General features: G+C 41.8%; 1 protein-coding gene across 2 annotated transcripts in view; it reads left to right on the top strand.

The window, feature by feature from the left end:
- MTR (5-methyltetrahydrofolate-homocysteine methyltransferase) overlaps positions 1-21,146 on the top strand; it is a 1,755,520-nt gene that overhangs the window by 588,429 nt on the left and 1,145,945 nt on the right. For both annotated transcript variants that reach the window (XM_044059073.1, XM_044059064.1), the window contains exon 9: positions 18,396-18,496. In XM_044059073.1, the coding sequence (XP_043915008.1) occupies positions 18,396-18,496 (101 nt within the window). The remainder of the gene's footprint in view (positions 1-18,395; positions 18,497-21,146) is intronic.

Genomic DNA, 21,146 nt, shown 5'->3' with positions numbered 1-21,146 from the left:
TCCCACTGGGCCTGGCCCTATTGTAGGAATGTTTCCGTATTTTGAGGAGACTACACTGTCATTTTTTTCCAGTCCTGGCACAGTGCGCCTACCAGGATTGGGCACTTTTTTATCCTGGGTCTTGTGCACCCAGCTATCTTTTTTTAAATTTTTGACCTACTTCTGTCCGTGATATATGCTATATAAATGCAGTCTATATGTCATTGACGCTTTGGTGAGATTTTGTAGAAAACAGTGTCCACCTCGTGAAGGTACTCACCAAGACTTGAGGATGAATTCAATTTCATCACTACTACTCTCCTTTGCTTGCTGACGTTTCTTTCCTTATAGCTTTCTGCATGTTCTTGCATGTCACACAGTCACCTGTTTGCTTCCATCTCCTTATCCTTCATTTATTTCCCCACCTCTCTGATTTTGACAGCAGACAGTAGAGTTTTGGTATTAACAGACTCCCCCATCTGTGGAATAGACTCCCTTTCCATGTCAAGCAGAGTACCTCATTATCCCTTTTTAAGCGCAACCTGGATAACTTGATGGGAAACAGAAAATACACCCCTGGGATTCCACCTGTGTCCCTGCTGGATAGGGGCTTTGGGTGCTGACCTGTTTAAACATGGGCTAAACTCTTGGCTAGGCTTATAAGGCCCCCAGGGCCAATAACCTGGTAACTTCCTATGATCCTGTGAGTATTTCTATCAGCAATCCTTTTTTAAGAAAAAAAGGAAACAGAAAAAAAAAAACATTCCCTCTGATTCTTTGTAAAGTCGAAAGACTGCCTGATTTGTTTGTTTGTGCATGTTGGGGTGGGAGGCAAAGGCTGTATTTTCTGTGATGGGGTGGGTGATATTTGTGTCAACAGCAGTGAGGAGGGGGGGGGGTTGATCTCACAGAATCAAGCAGTTGTTTTAGTGAGTTAATTTACTGTTTTTGAGTAAAAAGAAGGTTAGTGTTGATGCAGAGAATTCCAGACACACACACACACACACACACACACACACACACACACACACAAAATACTAACAACTCAACACTTCATATGTTCTCAGATGTTCATCGTGCATACAGCTGCAGTCCTTACATATGGGTTCTCCTGCCGTCAGGCAGGTCCTCGGTCGGCCGAATTCCAAAGTCTAGGTCCGGCGTCGGTTGTCGTCGCTTCTTCCCTGACGTCAGTGCGACAGGGGTATAAAAGAACCAGCCGATGCCATTTTCTTCAGTCTTTCTTGCCGCGCGGTGCCCGAAGCAGAAGCAGTTCGCAAGTGCTGGTCGGCCAGCTCCTGAGATTACGAAAATTTGGAAACCAAAGTCTTCTTAAAAGCTAAGTACCCCGTTGGGGAAACTTTTCTTGCCTCAGACCGATGTCAGACAAAGTTAATAATTGTATTTCTTGTGGGAAGCAAATACCGCATAAGGATTTCCATTCCCTCTGTATACCTTGTTTAGGCCCTGACCACGAGGTCTCGGCCTGCCGCTTTTGTGCTACATTCAACAAACGCACTATTAAGCGTCGGGCGGAGTTCGCCCAGCATTATTTTGGAAAAGCATTTAGCTATACTATGTCGTCAGATACTCCCGACTCCGGTTTTGTCTAAAAAATGAAAAGACAAGGACTGACACTCGAGGTCCGCGGCCTCTACCGACACCATGCCAAAGCCGGCTACACGTGGTCCGGTTCTCAGTGAGACGCCTACGCAGCCCCTGCCTACCGATGACCTGCCTTTGACGGTGTCTCCTGTACCCGAGGTCGCAGGCTCCTCAGCCCACACCCCGACTACAGATACCGAAGCCACTGTCGGAGTTGAAACTCAGAATGTGGACGGGTCCACCTCCACTCAAGGTGTCTTCAGACCTTCCTCTTCTTTTTTCTATCAAGGCTTTCACTAAGTCTAAAGCAACCATGCACTCTAAGAGACCAGCTGCACAGGGCCTATCTCCAGACCCCATGCCTAAGAAACAGATGCTTAAAATGGCTGAATATTTAATTACTCTTATCAGAGGTTCTCAGCCCCCTCCAGACAAAAGGCCTAGAGTGGAGGAAGATTCCCCCTCCTCTGATCAGGGCTCCATTATTTCAGAGCACTCTGATGATCAGGAACATTCTTACTCCCCTTTTAAAGACTCTGATGCGGAGGAGTCCATTCCTTCTCCCCCTGAGGATTACTCATTTGGGGAAACTTTGCATACCTTAAGGGAACACTTCCACTGGGAAGGCCAGGATTATTCTGATTCCAAGAAAAGGCTCAGGGAATTTCTTTTGCTTCCTCAGCACAGGCCTTTGGCTATACCTCCTGTCTTGGACATTCTAGATGATGTTTACTCGGAGGCCTGCCTTAACCTGGATTCTCTACCTCCAGCTCCAGTTAAGCCTGACAGGTACTACAGGGTCCCTGACTCACACCAATTTCTATACAAGAGCCATGCTGCTGACCCAGAAACCATCTCACAGGGCCCCAAGGGAGTTAAGGCCTCCATTGCTAAAAATCCTTTGCCTTCCGAGAGAGATTCCAGATCCTTAGAATGGTGGGGGTAAAAGGTATATACCTCGGCTACCTTATCTATGAGGGCCTTAAACTGTCAGTTTCATATGCTAAAATACCAACAGTTTATGTTATCACAATTGAAAAGTAAAATGTCACAACCTGAACAACCAGATTTGAAGGAGTTGCAGGACTTGATACATAGTGCAGAACAAGTGGGTAAGCATACCTTACAATGTGGTTTTGATGCTCTAGAGGCCTCATACACAGCTGCTGTTACAGGATCAGTCATACATAGGCATGCCTGGCTTAAGGAACAAGCCTTACCTGATCATGTTAAAGCTAAATTACTAGACGCTCCTCTTCAAAAGGATGTACTATTTGGTTCTAATGCTGAGGAGGTATTAAGGAAAATGGAGGAAAAGGCTAAATCAATGCAAACTGTGAAATAATTTCTACAGGTACAACCCCCACGTTTTAGTAGAAATTGGCCTTCCAAAAACTGGTCCTTTCCTGCCACAGACAGACCCCAAAGAGGCAGATACAGGCGCCCGAGGGGCAGAGGACAATCCCAAGGATCGTACAGCGGCAGGCAATGGCAAGCTCCTACACAAAGAGGTGGTGAGGACAACTCGCAATCTATCAGAAAGCAAACCCAATGACTTTCCACTTTGCATGCCAACCAGATCTCAAATGGCAGCCCCCTTGGGAGGAAAGCTGGCATTATTTTTAAAAAATTGGCATACTGTCACAAAGGACAAATGGATCCTGGAGATTATAAACAGAGGCTACAAATTCCATTTTCACACCCTTCCAAAAATGAGAGGCATGCCAAACCTGCCACACAATCAAAGGGCAGAAGCACAAAGGATGATTACAAATCTCAAAAACATGAAAGCTATTCAAGAGGTACCTATGCACGAACAAGGTCAAGGGTTTTATTCCAGGCTATTTCTGGTGCCAAGGAAGGGAAAAGATTGGAGACCTATTCTGGATCTATCCATCCTAAACACATTCCTACTCGTACCAAAATTCAAGATGCTCACTCTACAGCAGCTTCTTCCCATGCTGGGCAAGGAGTCTTGGCTGGTAACATTGGACCTCAAGGAGGCATACCTGCATGTCCCAATCAGACAAAATTGCAGAAGATACCTCAGATTTCTTGCAGGTTCAACTCATTATCAATTCTCTGCATTGCCCTTTGGCTTATCTACTGCGCCCAGAGTATTCACGAAATGCCTGGCATCAGTAATTGCCAACTGCAGACTTCAAGGGATACAAATATATCCCTATTTGGACAACTGCCTGATCCAAGCGGACAGCAAACGCATCCTTCAGAAACATCTGACTTATGTAATAATGTTATTAAACTCTCTGGGATACACAGTCAACAAAAAGAAATCAAGACTAATACCCTCTCGGAAGATAATTTTCCTGGGTGCCAACTTGGACACAAACACCCAGATGGCCTACTTCACGCCAGAAAAGCAGGGGCAACTAATCCAATACTTCAGAACACTAGCAAATTGCACCAGGCTTACTGCAAGGAAAATCCTGCAGGCTCTGGGATTCATGGCATCTTGCATCTTACTAATCCCATGTGCAAAGCTGCATATGTGGAAACTACAATGGTACCTGAAAAACATATGGTCTCAACACAGCCACAGTTTGGAAACAATAATACCACTAATTCCATGTCTGCAAAAGGAATTTCTGTGGTGGGTTCAAGCATGCCAAACAAACACAGGTCTCCCTTTCAGCAATCCTCAAGCAAATCAAGTCATCACAACAGACGCCTCGGACTACGCCTGGGGGGTGCACATGACAGATCGGTGCATTCAGGGCAAATGGTCCCAAAAAGAAAAGCACCTTCACATCAATCAAAAAGAAATGCTAGCAGTAATAAATGCTATTATAGCTTTCAAGAACTTTCTAAAACCAGGTCATCTATTGATAAGAACGGACAACACCACAGTTATGTGGTACATAAACAAGCAGGGAGGGACACATTCTTACCCCTATGTAGACTGGCCATGTCACTTTGGAACACGGCCATGGACTTACACATGGAACTACAAGCACAGTACTTGCCAGGCAAGGAAAACATGCTGGCAGACAACCTAAGCAGGATTATGACAGATCCACATGAATGGAAGTTGCATCCAAAAGTTTTTACAGAAATAATCCAAGAATGGGGAAGACCAGACATAGATCTATTTGCCTCCCACAAAAATCATCAATTGACAAAATTCTGCTAAAGGATCTTCCATCCAAAGGCCTGGAGAGTGGACGCTGTCTCTTTCAGCTGGACATCAATGACAGTTTATGCCTTTCCACCTCTTCCTCTGCTGCCCAAAGTTCTATTGAAGACCAGAGCAGACAGACCAAAGATGATCTTCATTGCCCCGGACTGGCCAAGGCAACACTGGTACCCACTCCTGAGGAGCCTGACGCATTCCCCACCATGGACCCTGCCTCTAATGCCTCTTCTTCTGACTCAACACAACTTCAAAACTCTTCACAGTCAGCTAAAAACTCTCAATCTAGCCGCATGGAAGATTCCTTAGCATCACAGCAGGCCCTACTCTCCAAGGAGGTGCAGGATGTCATTTTGGAGGCCAGAAGGCCATCAACTAGAAAAGCTTACTCCGCAAAATGGAAACATTTCTGTGTCTGGAATGAGAAAAAGGGCCAGGACCCTGGAAAACTGAATTTACCACAAATGCTACAATATTTGACAGAACTGCTAAGCAGTGGACTTTCTTTCTCCTCCATCAAAATCCATGCCTCAGCCATTTCTGCAGAATATAACACTGATCCACCTTTATTCTCGCACCCTCTCTTAAGACAGTTCCTCAGAGGGGTTAAGAATTTGAGACCTCCAAGGAAACAACCAGTACGTGCTTGGGATCTTAATTTCATTCTGGAAAAACTCACCCTGCCTCCTTTTGAGCCAGCTGCTTCAGCAGATTTGCAATACTTGTCCTGGAAAACAGCTTTCCTTCTGGCTATCACCTCAGCTCGTAGAGTTTCAGAATTACAGGCTGTCATGGCTGTCCAGCCTTTTATCATCTTCCGTCAGGACAGAGTTTCCTTACGAACCAACCCATCCTTTGTGCCTAAAGTGGTATCCAGGGTAGCTTTAAATCAGGCCATGCACTTACGTACTTTTTATCCTAATCCTCAAAACAAAGGGGAGAGATTGCTACATTCCTTGGATATCCACAGACAACTGCGTTATTATTTGGACAGAACAAAGCCTTTCAGAAAATCAGAACAGCTCTTTGTGGCCTATGCAGTAGGAGCTCAAGGAAAACCAATTTCCAAACAGACAATTTCAAAATGGATAGCCCACTGCATACGCTTTTGCTATTCCTTTCATGGCAAAACTGTACCTACAGGCATTAGAACTCATTCCACCAGGGCCACAGCCACCTCTACAGCCTTTCTCAGAGGAGTTCCTACCAAGGATATCTTGGAAGCAGCCACTTGGAGTTTTGTGCATACCTTCTCCAAGCACTACAACCTACCATTATACTCCAAATCTAGAGCAGGCTTTGCCACTGCAGTCTTGCAGGGCATTTTGGCTCCCCCTAATTACACCTAATGCCTACCACCCCTTTCTTAGCTTTGGGATTCTACCCATATGTAAGGACTGCAGCTGTATGCACGACGAACATAGTACAGTTTTGTACCTACCATAAATGTAGATGTTCGAGTGCTAATACAGCTGCAGTCCAGGTTTCCCTCCCTCCTTCCCCTCTAGGGGTCTTCTTTTATGGTTTATTTGCTTGCAACTACTGTTTTTTGATTATATTGCATTGCATTATTACCTAATTTTATGTATTGCCTTTCTTCTGGGGACACCTGACATCTGGGGCAAGAAAAACTGAAGAAAATGGCGTTGGCTGGTTCTTTTATACCCCTGTCACACTGACGTCAGGGAAGAAGCGACGACAACCGATGCCGGACCTAGACTTTGGAATTCGGCTGACCGAGGACCCGCCTGACGGCAGGAGAACCCATATATAAGGACTGCAGCTGTATTAGTACTCGGACATCTACATTTATGGTAGGTACAAAACTGTACTTTTTTTTTAGAAGGCACTGAAATATTAAGTTTATAAAGTATTACAGTTTTAATCAGGATCTATCACAACATGGCTTTGCAGATAGGTCATGTATTACTAATCTCCTTGGCTTCTATTAGTCAGTTTGGGAAGCATTAGACAAAGGTTTGCCAGTGGATGTGGTATATCTCAATACGGCTAGAGCTTCTGAAACTGTCCCATGCTTTGAAATCATGCAGTTAATGGTTGGATATAAAATAGTTATGTGTTTAGATGGGTGGGTAACTGGCTATGTGATGGACAGTACTTATTAAGGATAAAATAAAAATGCACCATATATAACACCAACCCTTCTCAGCATAGAGAGCCAAAATTTTGGCTTAAGAAGCTGCTTTCGGTTTTAAGCGTGCAGATTTCGATTCCCCCTTTTACTTTAGGTCTTCTGCAAGACCTAATGTTGACTGCTGACAGTATGCCTGGTGACTAGTGAAGGCAATGAAGATTAACACTCTGCTCATGAGCTGGGTTCTGTGCTGAAGGTACATAGTTTAAAGCTCCCTTCCATTTTACTTAAATATTTTTTAAAGATTTCAGTTAATATGTAAAGTTTTGCTGCATGGTTCTTTGTGAGTGCCCGGGATTCAGGCTTCAAACCTTTTTCCATGCCTTGAGGGCAAGATATAAAGCAGATCTCTGGTGTCTACTGCTTCTTCCACCCCATGTCTTTTGTGCTGCAGGACTTTTTTTTTAGCTTTTTATGACCTTTAGGGTACAGTATAAAGAGTATTCCTGGTGTCTACTGTTCACCTCAGAATATTGCAGTATTTACTCATTAGTGTAGGGGAGTGTGAAAGTATGACATTCCACCCACCTATGCACACGCACCTGAGGCCAGTCATCCCTCTGCAAACATACACACACACACACACACACACACACACACACACTCCATCAATATCTTGACCTTAAACTGCCTGACACTTTTCTGTAATGCAGTCTCACCCATTAAAAACAATGAGTAAATGCAAGCTTTTGGCCATTTTCATTAGTGCAGATAGCCGAGGTAAGTTATGTAGATGAGCAATTCTCTTTGTCACTCTGCTACATAAATGCCTTACTGTATGTATTTCCAGCAGGAGAGCACATGGCTAATTACCGTAGGCTGCTCTCCCAGAATGCCTCAGTATTTGCTGGCAGCCACAGAGACAGCTGACTATAGGGCAGCACCCCTTCATGGTACTGCATTGTGCTACCACATTAACACTAATAGAAATACATCACAGCTGTCTCTGAATTGGAAATGGTTACTGCTCAAGAATATTGCAGCCAATGTTATGGTTACTAAGTAAACCTGTGTAATTGTTTGTGAGTGGAAAGGGGGACTTGTGTTGATACAGGAAAATCCACAGTGGAGGAAAAATTCTAGCATTACACTACCTGAAAACCCTGTAGCAGATAAACACTATTATTACCAAGTGAATTTGTATAGCTGTACATGAGTGGAAAAGGGGGCTTAAATTTCCCACAGAAAAAAAAAATCCTTTCATCTCAAGACTGCTGGAGAACACTGGGGCAGTCAGACCTTACAGTCAGTCAGTGCGAGTCTGTTAGATTAGGAATGTCCACAGCATTCCTCTCAACCTGGAAACATCAAAAATCTGGACAAAGGCCCATGAAAAGTAGGTACAACTGGCCAAAAATTGGGACGCTGATTAACATAAAATTTGCGTACATAATCATGTAGCCCCACCCACTCCAATGGGATTCTGGGATACCAACATGGAGATTGAAGTTCACTAAATAATGGTATATAATGCAGACATTTGAATTTCAGACTTCATATCCATCAGAAAATACAAAACAATGCAAAACCTGTTACTCTAGCAACTATCTGAGTTTACAGGAGCAGAATTTAAAATCTATCCCTGTTTTTGGGCCTTTGTCTCACCATTATTTTTGGCTTTCTCCTGATTTCTTGCTCTGAGAGATTGAGAGGTATGTACAGAAGCCATAAAGGTCATTAGCATGGATCATAAGGCATGGAAGTACATAATATCCGTTATTCACAAACGGGCTTACAATAAAACTACACATACCTATGAACATTCATTATGGAATATTTTTGGCTTGTCAAAGGAATGGGTTAGCCCTTAACAGTTTAAAAAAAAAAATCATTTATTTACGTATTACGACTAAATACAAAACTATAGTAATACAATGTAATATAATATATTATCATTTAGATACTTTAATGTTTTCTAATTCATACCCCTCAAGCCACTTAAGACTTTCCTGTACTCCCCATACCACTGGAAAGGCAGGAATTGTTTCCTGAGGTTATGTCTAAGATCCATGATTGTGGGAGCGGGGATTTCAGTTCCGGAGCACCCACCAACATCTAATGGTTCAAGCTTGTCATCTGGAAGAAGAAAGATCACTGTGGCAAGAAGTTTACAGATACATTGTGGCAGCTTCTAGGTACCATCTTGGCAGTCTCAACGTTGAGATGAGTGATGCAGCACTGCAGTTCTGCAAATGGATTCCCAGACTCAGGTCTGTTCTGTGCCTTAGTTGATGTATGGATGCAGGAGAGAGCGTTGATGCTGTTATTATTGTCCCGGTTGGTTTTGGAATGCGATGTGCTTAAATTATAGCAGTTGTGCTGTCTGCAATGGTGGCACTGGCTAAGACTGAGTTGTTGTGCTGTTAATAAGGAAGCTAGCATGTCGCTTGACCAGACAGCAAGCAAATGCTTGTCTCTAGTTATAAATAGAAATGGCATATTTAAGCGGGGTGTTACCGTCACACATTGCTTGAACAGTGCATTGATGTAGGACTTTTTTTTTTCTTGGGAAGAGGCCATGGAGAAAGGGGTGTCAGCTACGTGTGTTGTAGAACTTAACTGCCTTAAACTGACTTTTATTGTTACTATAGCTAATTTATGCAAACTACAAAATAAAGTGCTAAGTGCCACAGGGAAACAGGACTCAATTTTTTAAAACTGTGTTTTTTTTCAGTTAAAAACAGTAAGAGAGGCAGAGAAACTTGTCTGCTAATGAGTTTTCAACAATCCGAAGGTAATATACTTTTGAATAAACATTTATTTTACTCATATGTTTAACTGGTGTCTTTCGTAGAAAGTCTTAGTCACACACGGCTGCATGGTTTTCAGAAAAATAAATATAATTTTAATGTCAATGCACAAGGTGGGTATTAGAGGTTTAGTCCAAGAACTCTCTGCATCCATCTGGTACATACCTCTCATGTTAAAGTTTAAAACACAGTCCGAGTCTCCAAACAAGCTGAAAGTCTGCCTCATGAAGCAATATCATCATGTATGCCAGCTCCCTGCACAGTGATGACCCTGCAGGATACGCTGGTGATACATGGCAATGTCAGCAATAAATTTAAAATTGTACCCCCCCCCCAAAAAAAAAAGATTGGGAATTAAAGGGGCCACTCATGAAATTGTGGCACCCCATTATTTTACCCTCAAAACTCTTAAATACAGAGGAATTCGGTACGGTTGAGAAGCATGGTCCACAAAGATGGAAAACAGCACTAGGAACATTTTGGCAAATCATCAGGTAATTTTCTTGCCCACAGTGAGAAGTAGAACTCCTTTTGATAAGAAGTCCCACAAAGAGCTAAAAGTGTTTAGATTACAAAAGAGACTTCTGATTTTCCTAGATGGGAGATTAAGACAGCTGCTTGCATGTTTATTTGTACATTGGGCAACCAGTATACTTGTATCTATAGCAAATATTATTTGGATTCTTCTAGCAAAACAGTAGGAAGCGTTAGCAGAAAAAATAAGTTGTATCTTAGCAGGAGAACAACATTTTTTTCTGTAGGGTTATTCTTTACTATTGTTTCAAATGACAGTGTAGAAGAGAGCCAGAATGCCCAAGAAGAACTTTCCTGCATTTGCTGTTTTCATAGGAGGCTACTAGGCTAATGGCCCTGAGTCCCTTACAAGCCTAGCCAAGATTTTTCCCTCTTTCAATGGTCCTATTAGTAGACCTGACTCAAAATCTGCTGCCGCTGTCCAGAAGGGATGCAGATGAAGGTATGAATTGGTGATTCCTCATCCAGTTATCCAAATTAAACTTGAAAAGAGTCAGTGAAGAGCTCTGTTTTACTAAGATTGGAAGCTTATTCCAAAGTAGTGGGGGAGCCTCTCGAAGATGAACCTGTCTCTCCAGCAGATCCTGTTAATGTCGCTTTTCATGTTGAGGTCGCTAGAACGGGTGCATTGAGTACCATTTGTCTTGCTAATGTGCAGTATTTCCATCAGGGCAGGATCAGACGTTGCCCTACAGGCTAGGCAGAGATCACCCCTGAGTAGTCTGCATGACAGAGTATAGTGACAGGGATGTTTGCCTGTCAGCATAGGGCAGGTGTTGGACACCTTGAATTTTCTTTACAAGATACCTCTGAGGTCTCTCCAGTTGTTGGAGGTGCCTGACGAGGTACATACCAAAGGGTGCATTGTACTCTATAAATGGTCTAATAAGGGAGGAGTACAGGGGGTTAGAACCACTTTAGTGCCCTTATTGATGAGATGGGCAACATAGTAAGCTTTCCTTACCACTGTGTCAACCTGTGTGCCAGATCTCTTACCACAGATTGGGTACTTAAGGTGGTGCTGCTAATGTCATGCTTTGCAGGGACGTCTCCCTTGTTGAAGGGGATGATGATGAACGCTTTAGCATTTAACTTGAGCCCATGACTTTGGCACCAGTCGTTGGTGTGATGATAAAAGATACTGCCAGCCATGCCAGGAGAAGTAGGGCAGTGAATGTATAAGATATGCCAGCACAGCTAGCTGGAATTTGTAAATAATTATGTGTTATTTGTATATCAAACTGATTTTTTACAGATGCTTGTGCTGAAAATGTATTTGTGAGGTTTGCTTGTGTTAAAAATGTATCAACAGTGCCCCCTGCTGGAAGGAAAAGAAATGTACATGTATTATTGGAACTGAATTAAATGTATATGTTTTAACAGAGGACTGGAAGAGATGAGGTTAATCTCAAACTTTAAAATATATCTGAAATTTAATTACATTATGGGTTAAGCCATACAGGTGTTATCCCACAGTTTTGAATGGAGCCAGATGTAGCTCCTGTAGGAAGAGTGGAACGGTTTTATGAATTCTAGAGGCTGCACTACATCTGAGCAATGCTGTATCTGTGTGTATGGTAACACATAGGTGCTAAAATCCTCTCAACTTCTAGTAATGGGGGGATAGTGCGGGAAGCAGAGTCAGATGACCAGATGAGTGTGATATCATTCTGCAAGCCATAAATATTTATATATTAGTAGGAGATTGCTGTCAGTATTCTGTATTATGTCTTGGATCTGACAACAAGGACCACTCACCCCCATATAATCTTGCCTTGCTCTGTTCAGTAAGTAATTATTTTAGTCAATCAGGAATAGATAGTGAGATTAACTAAATACTGTTTTTCTATAACTGTATGAAACTTTCCATTGGTGTTATTTTCAATATTTCCTTTGACTGAAACTTCGGTGTTTACTCTAAATAGATGTATGGTGTTTTCATGTTCTTTTATTATTAAATATATTTAAACTTTTCATTGTGGCTGGTCCTTTTAGAAAAGTATTTAAGCTTTGAGAGTATCTGCATACTTATTTGGTGATAACGCTGGCCACTCCTGAAAGCCTGGCCGTTTGTCAACATTACTATTTGTATTAATTTTAATTTCACTCAGTATAATTAGATACACTTTTAAGAGCCTTATAGTAACTGACTGATGGCAGTGAAACTACCTTATAGTCTGGGCAGAAGGTGGCACAGCTAGTAAATCTGTGCCAGCCTGTCCCAGGTGTGTGTGTCTGAAAATTTGTATCTCAAAGAATGTGTGTGTCAGCTACTTGTGGCATGGACACAAAGCACTGGTTTCACACAGAAAGTAGTGGAAGACTTGGCTTGGGCACTCAGCTGAGGACTTAACTCTGAAGCTAGGCCAGTGGGGAGTCTTATTGGGGACCTGGAGGGAGACAGATAGAGACCCCAGGCTGACTGTGTTCCCTTTGTGCCCTTAAGGGAAATTGTTATTGATGCAGAGAGTGCAGCATCTGGAATTAATGAGTGTGTCCATTTGTATTCCAAGTGAACGTACCTCTCCAGTGTCATGGTGAGAATTCAGACTCCTTGATTATTGGCCCAGAGTGGGGATGTCACAGTTGGTTTGAGTAAGACCTTTCTAGAGGGTGTCAGAGTCACTAGAGGATTCAATGATCATGCCCAGTTTGCAGTCATCTGCAGACTTTGTTAGTCACACACCCTTTGTTTTGTCCTGTACTTCTGATAAGTAAATATCAAACAATAGGGTCCCCATCACCGAGCTGTGTGGTACTCCACTGGTTACTGGTCTGAAGGTGGATGAAGACTCCCCTATTTTAACTGTTCATGTTGTATTAGTGAGCCAATTTGCAACTCACCTGACTGTATACTAGTTTACGTTCAGTTGGGTAGGTTTATCAATGATAGCTGAGTGGGGAATGGTGTTGAAGGCCTTTGCTAGGTCTAAAAAGGCAGTATGTATCGTTTTGCCTTCATCCAGGGCTTTTGTGACTGTCTCAAAGAAGTCCACCAAATTTAGTAGGCACAATCTCCCTTTGATGAAACCAAACTGTGATGGGCCTATTGTTTAGCGGTCCCTTATATCCTTGTTGATAAGGTTCATGATGATTCACTCCATGTGTTTGCGTATGAAGCTGGTCAAACTTATGGATCTGTAATTCCAAGGGTCAGCTGAAGAACCCACTTTGTGGAGGAGGATGGCAGTGGCAATTTTGCAATCTGCAGGAACATACCCAGTGCTTAGACTGTGGTCAAAGAGGGTACTCAGCGGTACAGCTAACTCTTGCTTTAAGCAATTTAGGATGCAGCCAGGGATGTTGTCTGGTCCTGCAGAGGCCATGTTTTTAGCCTTGGAAAGGTTATTAAGGACCTGTTTCTTAGAGATTTCTGGGGGAGGACATGTAGGAGAGATGTCTTTTGGTATGTTGGGCAGAAACAGGGGAGGAGTTCTCACTGAACCTGTCTGCAGCAGGTTAGCAATATCACCAGGTTCAGTATATGTTGAGCCATTTACAACAAGTTCTAAATTTGGGATTTTCCTTTGAAGTTGCAGACGTAGCCAAAGATTGGCTTATGATTACCCTTGGCTAGGGTGGCCAATTTAGATTCGTAGCTGGCTTTGGATTTTTTCACTAGGTGTCTTATTTGCTTATTTAGGCCAAGGAGGGAGTCCTTTGAATTTGGGACTCTCCTACTGTTTTTAGACAACAATTTATTTCTCCTGTTATATTGCCTGTTTATGGTGAATGTTCATGAAGCAGGTTTGTTTTTATGTGAGGAACTTACTTTTATCTTGTTGGGTAGAGCTGAGTCGATGCAGCTGTGAAGGCATTTATACAAAGCTTTGATATAAACCTCGGTATAGGTATCCTTGCCATCGGTAGTGTTAGGGGCTATAAAACTTGTAATGTTGTCTCATAAGAGATTATAGTTTGCTTTGGAGACATTTTTTAGTGTAGTTCCAACTGGGGAAGGGTCATATGTTATTGTTACTTCTAGTGTGACTGACCTGTGGTCAGATCTCACTAGAGATGCCTGTACACTTAGGGTGGTGCATTGATCACTCATGTTCCTAAGTACTAGCTCCAGAATGTTTGAACCCCTTGTGGGTGTGTCCACTAATTGGTCCAGGGCATTAGAGTTTACAAAGTTTAAGAATCTCTGGGTGAGTGCATTGGTACAGGTGTAGTTAGACCAATTTATTATTGGGTAGTTGAAGTCTTCCAAAACCAGGTTGTTTGGTGGTATATTGAGGGACTCCAGGAGGTCCAGGTAGGCATTGTGGGTGTCCTGGTTCATGGAGGGGGGTCTTATAACTGGCGATAATTTGGAGTGGAGTTTTACCTACAGAGAGATGTATCTGGAGTAGTTCGAGGAGCTCATTTAGTCTTACCAGTCTGGAGGAGTATTTGTCTTTAATAAAAATTGATACTCCTCCTTTGGATTTCCCACTGTCATTTGATGGTCTGAGTGAGTGGAAGGTGTTGTGAACCTGTATGGCCAGGATGCGTTCCACAGCCTTGAAACAGGTTTCTGTGACAGCACAGACGTCATCATCCTCCAAGGTGAGGGCAGCTTCCAGCGAGTGCAGTTTTAGGTTTAGACTCCTAGCATTTAGCAGCATGACTCTGATGTTGGTTTTTGAGGAATAATTTACGTTGGAAATTTTGTAGTTGTGTCACTGCCTAAAAAAAGGCACTGGGGGAGGCAAGAGCCTTTGCCAGAAGTCAAAATCCTAGGGGTGAAAGGTGAAGACCATTTGTGGCAGAGAATCAAGATCTATTAACCATATCATCCCAAGGCTGACAGGAACTGGATCCCCTTAGAATGACACCAGAAACTAAGCCAGTTGTTGAAGCCTGTCATCTTTTGCTTGTATTGTGGTATCATCCTAGGTGAGGGTAGTATGCTGCTTAAGGCTAGGGACATACCTGCCTGGGACACATAATCAGAGAGCTCAGTCATACATGTCTTCATATAGTCCAGAGAGGTACGTCTTAAGTCGATCACACCAACATGTACTATGGCAGAGTCATAACAGTACTTGCTGCTGAGAGACTTGATTGCAAGTATGTTCTGGACCCAGGCACCAGACAACTAACCGTGACCTTCTCCTTATCCAGTCTGGTGAGTGGCACATCAGTGTGTCTCACGATAGAATCACCTATGACTAGTACATCTGGTTTTGTGTTACGCTTTAATGGCTTAGTGGGTGAGAAACTGGCATGTGTGTTTTTATATGTACTGTGTTTATCTGCAAGTGAACTATGTGTAGTGTGCTTATGTTTGAGAGGTCTCTGTGCTTTGGGTAGAGTTTTAGATAAGACCTCCATATATGGGGGTTGTGTGTTGGTTGCATTGTAGGTAAGGGTGGTGAGATGTAAATACTGATAACCTGCTTTGGATCAGGTACACTGACCGGTGAGCAAGAGAGCTTTGATTTTCCGTTTTTTATGTAGATACACCTGTCGCATGTTGAGTTGGAGTATCATAAAAGAAGTGGGTTGTCAGTATACATGATGCAATTGCTATATTGCCTCAGGATGCCCAATTTGATCAGGTAGGCAGGAGAAATTGTGAGGTATTGTCCTTCCATAGTGCTAGGAAAAGAGTATGGTGATTAGTGCTCAATTCAAACACAAACAGCACTAGACACAGCAGAATCTGTGGCTAGTCTATGCTATACAGTACAAATGCCCAGAACACAAGTTAAATATAGAGGTTAAAATACAGTCAAAAATTACAGTAAAAATGCAGAAATAATAAGTAAAAACAGAGATAACAGTTAGCAAGTGCAGAAATACAAGCAATAATGGTCAACAAAGGTTGCATACCCTGTACTAGAACCCAGGGCCATCTGTACTCCAGCCCTACGCTTACACCTGCTGCACAGGAATAGTTTAGATGATATATTTGGTGTCAGTGACTGTTCTGAAGATGCAGCTAGTGAGAATGGGTTGCATTTTCTAATAGTGCTGATGCACATGTTGAAAAACCTCTGCATGGAGGGTTTTATTGTCTTGTACATAGTAGAGCCAGGACACTTTAAAGATCATGTAAAGCCTCTCATATTCCAGCACAAAAGCTATAGGCTAACTGCATCCCTTGGATTATGGAAGATATAGGTTTCAAAGCTGATGGAATTTCAGTGTGGGAGTAGACCAGCTGCACTCAGAATTTCCTTACATAAGAATATGTCATTACATATTGACTCTGAAGTCGCACACAATATTAATTGGTATTAGGCTGACAAGACAAAGCATTTTAGTTCACTGGCAACCCTGCGATTGAGGCCTGGGTGTCAGTAATTGGAATTGATATCCATCACAGGTGCTAAGTACTATGTCTTGGACACCACTTTCAAAAATTGTATTTGTTCCTTGGCACATTCCTCTTAACTGAAATGGTAAAGAAACAACAGCTTTTGCACTAGTACACTAATCCACTTCTCTCATCACCAGTCTCACACTGTTGCATGAGAAGGCTCTTCCTGCATGTTATGAAATTCCTCCATTTTAACAGCCATGATCTTTCTATATGATCATCCTCATGCACTTGATTGCTATCTAGTTATTATATTTGAGCCAGCAATTTATGATTCGACAGTAGATTTTCATGCAGTTTATACATTTTATGAGAACACCTCAGTATTCTGTATACTGCTGTGATTTATGTTCAGGCTTGGCCTTCTCACTCTTAACTGAGGTTTTGTTCACTAAGATTTGTTTGGATGAATTAGAATTTGCATGCTGGACTTTTTCCGTCTTCTTTTAGTGAGCTCTTCACACCTCTGCGTGTTATCACAACTTACGTTATTTTTTTATATAGGTAGACAAGTCCCAGATATGACAATCATTAAAAAGTGTAATGAATGTTTTTGCAACTATGTAAGTTGCAGTCATTTTCATTATTAAAGAAACTCACTTGCAAGTCTTCAAACAGCAGTTATTGCAGTATATGTCATCTTCATGGTGTAGAGGGATGAATCCCTGCCTGTGACCCAAACATTCTAGGTTTGAATAACAACATTTGTGCTGATGGGTCTAGTAATGATGAGGCAGGTGTCTACTCACTTCTCTCCAGGGGAAGTTTGTAGAATGACATTCTGAAGACTGCTGTCTGTTGCCTGCTGCCCACTGGAGACCGAGAGCAAGAAATGAGCAAGTGATGGATTAAGTATGTGGGAAGGGACTGTATGTACCACTGATGAGGTCGCAGGTAGGTGCCTGTTGTCTATGGCTCTAGGCATGTAGTGGTTTATGTAATGTGCAGGCACACCAGGAGAAAGGCTACACACATGCCATCTTACTACGCAGCCAGCTACAGCATGCCACGCTTCTCCTGTCCACTTCTCAACACCACGGTTGGATGGAGAGATGCAGTATACACCTAGAAAAACAGGATCAACCTGATGAGGGTATACATTGTTGTATGCCCCAAGGTGCACTGGTCTTGGAGATTGGATAGGGATTTGGTAGCAAGGAAGAATGACTGAAGTCAACAATGGCTGATCCCTCAAGAACTGAAACAGTGGAGGTGTTTAAGGTCTCTTAGAACTGCTAGGTAAAATCATGGGGGATTAACTTAATTTCATGCAAGTGTAACGTGGAGTCTTGTGAATAGATTGTACATTATTTCTAGGTCATGGGACTCCAGAGTTATCACAGAGTTTGCAAATTGTAGTTTGGCTTCTTGTTTTTCCTTGTGTATATTCGTTTGTATTGTGCTGCGGTAGTGTTGTCGCCTCACAGTTAGACATTGCCCGTTCGATTCTCAGAGCGTCTTCTGTGTGGCGACATGCGTGAATGGGCGTTCCTTCGTTGAAGGTTGTGCATTAGGCCCGGCAAGCTAGTACGTAAAAATCTACTACCAATCATTAGCAGACCGGAGTTCCGCTGTGGCGACTCCTCACCAGGAAAAGCTGAAAGACACAAACAAATATTCGTTTGTATTTTACTTCAAGTAGCTTATTGCAGAAAGAGATATTTTCAACCAGATAGGTAAGAAGGCAGTGCTGTGAAAAAAACAAACAACATGTGCTAAACCTTAAATATTTGGAGAGCAAGAAAGACTACTTTTTCTTTAGACAGATGAATTGTTGAACAAAAAAACTGTAGCAGTCAGGTTATTTGTATGTTATACATTGTGACTAAAATATTACATTTGCTTTAATGATTTGAGAAACTTATATTTTATAATGATGTGTCTATTGTAATACATTGCATTTTCTTGCAGCATTGGACTGAACTGTGCCTTAGGGGCAGCTGAAATGAGACCATTCATTGAAGTAATTGGAAAATGTACAACATCCTACATCATCTGTTATCCAAATGCAGGTATGCAAATACCAACCTTTACTCAAACATTAGAACAGTGAAATGGAAGCAGATTTGCTGCAGACAAATATTAGTAATTTTCATAACATGAAAAAGCATGCTTTTAAATTGAATTTGTTGACAGCTTTGCAGTCTTCATTTGGGAATGCAGTTTTCATTTCTAGATATATTATATTGTTTAAAAATGGAAATTTCATTAGTCTCGATTACTTTATAAATGTGGAATTTTCATTAGTCTCAAATCAATTTAGACCAACTTTCTTGTTTGGAACATAGTATTTCAGTATGGTTGAAGTATTTTACTTTTTTATGAATGTGCAGTCTGTAACCTTAAGCTCTCTAAAAGTTGTATTTTTAGTCATATGTATTTCTTTCACAGTTTTAAAATGACATTTAGTTGATCGAGTTAAATAGTCTTCATTAGTGGGAGCTTTGTCCTACATTTTTATCCTGTTTTAAAGTGACAGACATGTCATGAGTTGTTCAGTAAGTTTTTCTGTCTGATTTGGTCATTCCCATTCAGATTTTTGTCTTCAACTTATTTCAGTCTCATTTGGCAAGAAAAGTTAACTATGACGACCTCAGAAAGATCATTCTTTATATTAATTTGACACACTTTTCAGTGACGTGATGCAGTAGCTGTCATGGCAATCAGTTCTTTTCAGCCCATAATCAGAAGATGTTTAAGTGCACATGCCAGTGATCAGCCTGTTAAAAGGCAGAGGTTTAAGTGATGCTGATTTGAGGTTAACAGCATCCCTAAGCCAAGGGTGAGGTGACTAATCGGCAGTGCACATAACAGTTCCAGGCAGAGTTTCTGCACAGAAATTGGTCATTTTATATCTCCAGTATGTTACAAGATTGTAAAATTACTGGGGAAATGGTGCTGGATTAAGGACAGAGCACCTAATTTTTCTCATTATTTCCTTGTACTAGCATCAGAACAGTTTATCATATTCGTTATATAAGTTCTCACAAAGTTATTCTGCAAGATTGTTTTAACAGTCTTCTGGTTCTTACTATTTGTGCAACACTGCCTCATCTACTGACATTCATTATCAGAGCTCTTCACACCGTCTGTCATTAGGGTTTTCACTTATCCTCTTAGAGTTTATTGTATTTCTTTTATTTTATTTGTTTTCCAGGTGGAGCACTGATCTCCATGGACCTTTTTCAGACAAATCTTGGGAGCAGTGACTAGTTAACTATCTTGGTCAGAGTCATACAGTTAGGCAGTGGAGGCTGAAGGAATCAAACCTTGCACCACTGGACAACAGGAAACAGATTAACAGCTCCTTAATCCTGTAACCAAATGACAGCAAAAGAAGGACATGACAGTACAGGGTAGGGTTACCACCTGTCCCACTTTGCGAGGGACAGTCCCTCTTTGGGCAGTTGTGTCCTGACAAAAAATTGTAAAAATGGCAAATGTCCTGAGATTTTAGGACAAAATTATTTCCTATATTTTATGTAACAGTTGCATAAAACAGATATTCTGTATCTAAAATACCTAAATGTTATAAGAAACAGAATAAGCAACTAAAATGCTACAAGAATAAGCTTTTGTTTAGGCAAAAAAGTTAAGTTCTATCCTTTGTACTGACCGTGGGTATGTGTCGGCCTGTAAAATCTGAAGTTTGTACCAAAAATGTCCCACTTTGGCCATTTGAAAAGGTGGCAACCCTAGTACAGGGAGATTTCTGTCCTGCTGCTTTGAACAAATCTATCTGTGTTTTGTTAGAACTTGACATATTTTTAGTGAAGACATTTCATTGGTTCATAGTTGTTTACTAGGCTAACAAACACAAGACCCTTTTTAAGGGGTCTATATCAGCATTTCGAAAATTTAATATTTCGAATCACTAAATATCGAATTGAAATGATTGAACTATTAAATTTCCAAATGCCAGTATAAAAAAAAAAAAAAACTAAAGGGTGTAGGCAGGGCCCCCCCCACTACTTAAATATACCAACTCTGAGACCAAACTGTATTGTAGTAAATGGAAATCTCCCCTTACGGAGATTTTTGTTTACCCATTCGATATTCTGCACTTTCGGCATTCTTGCTTCAACAGTATTGTATTCGATATTGTCAACGTTCAAGATGCTGATAGGAACCCCTTTTTAAGCCTAGCCATACATCCCAAATCGCTGACAAGTTTTGCTACCCTTGATAAGTGTAAGCAGGGGCTTGGGAGGTGAAACATTTACAAGCAGGGGCCTAGAAGATGAACCATGTCCATTAGAGATATAGGTGCCAAACCAGGGAAGAATTTCCCCATCCAGTTGTCCAACTTACACTTGAATTGGGGTAGGGAGGAGCTCTACTTCACATGGATGGGGAGCCTTTTCCAGAGATGGGATAGTCTCCAAGATACATACCTGTATCTCCAGCAGGTGCTATTTATAACACAGGCAAGGTTTAAGTCTTTAGAATGAGTAATTCTGATGCTGTTTGTTTTGTGGATATGCAGGAGGTCCATCAGAGAGAGGTCTGACAATGCTTTGTATGTCAGGCATAGATCTCCCCTCAACAACCTGTAGGAGAGAAAATACAGGGATAGGGCCTTGAGGAGGTTTGCACAGGACATGTTATGCCCTGTGTTATTTTAGTGGGAACCTCTGTGGACGTTCCATCTGTTGAACATGC

This window comes from Protopterus annectens, chromosome 1.part2 (assembly GCF_019279795.1).
Source record: "Protopterus annectens isolate FY-2018-M chromosome 1.part2, PAN1.0, whole genome shotgun sequence".
Classification (NCBI taxonomy): Eukaryota; Metazoa; Chordata; order Ceratodontiformes; family Protopteridae; genus Protopterus; species Protopterus annectens.
The sequence above is the reverse complement of the archived record's forward strand: the minus strand, read 5'-3'. Positions and strand labels throughout refer to the sequence as shown.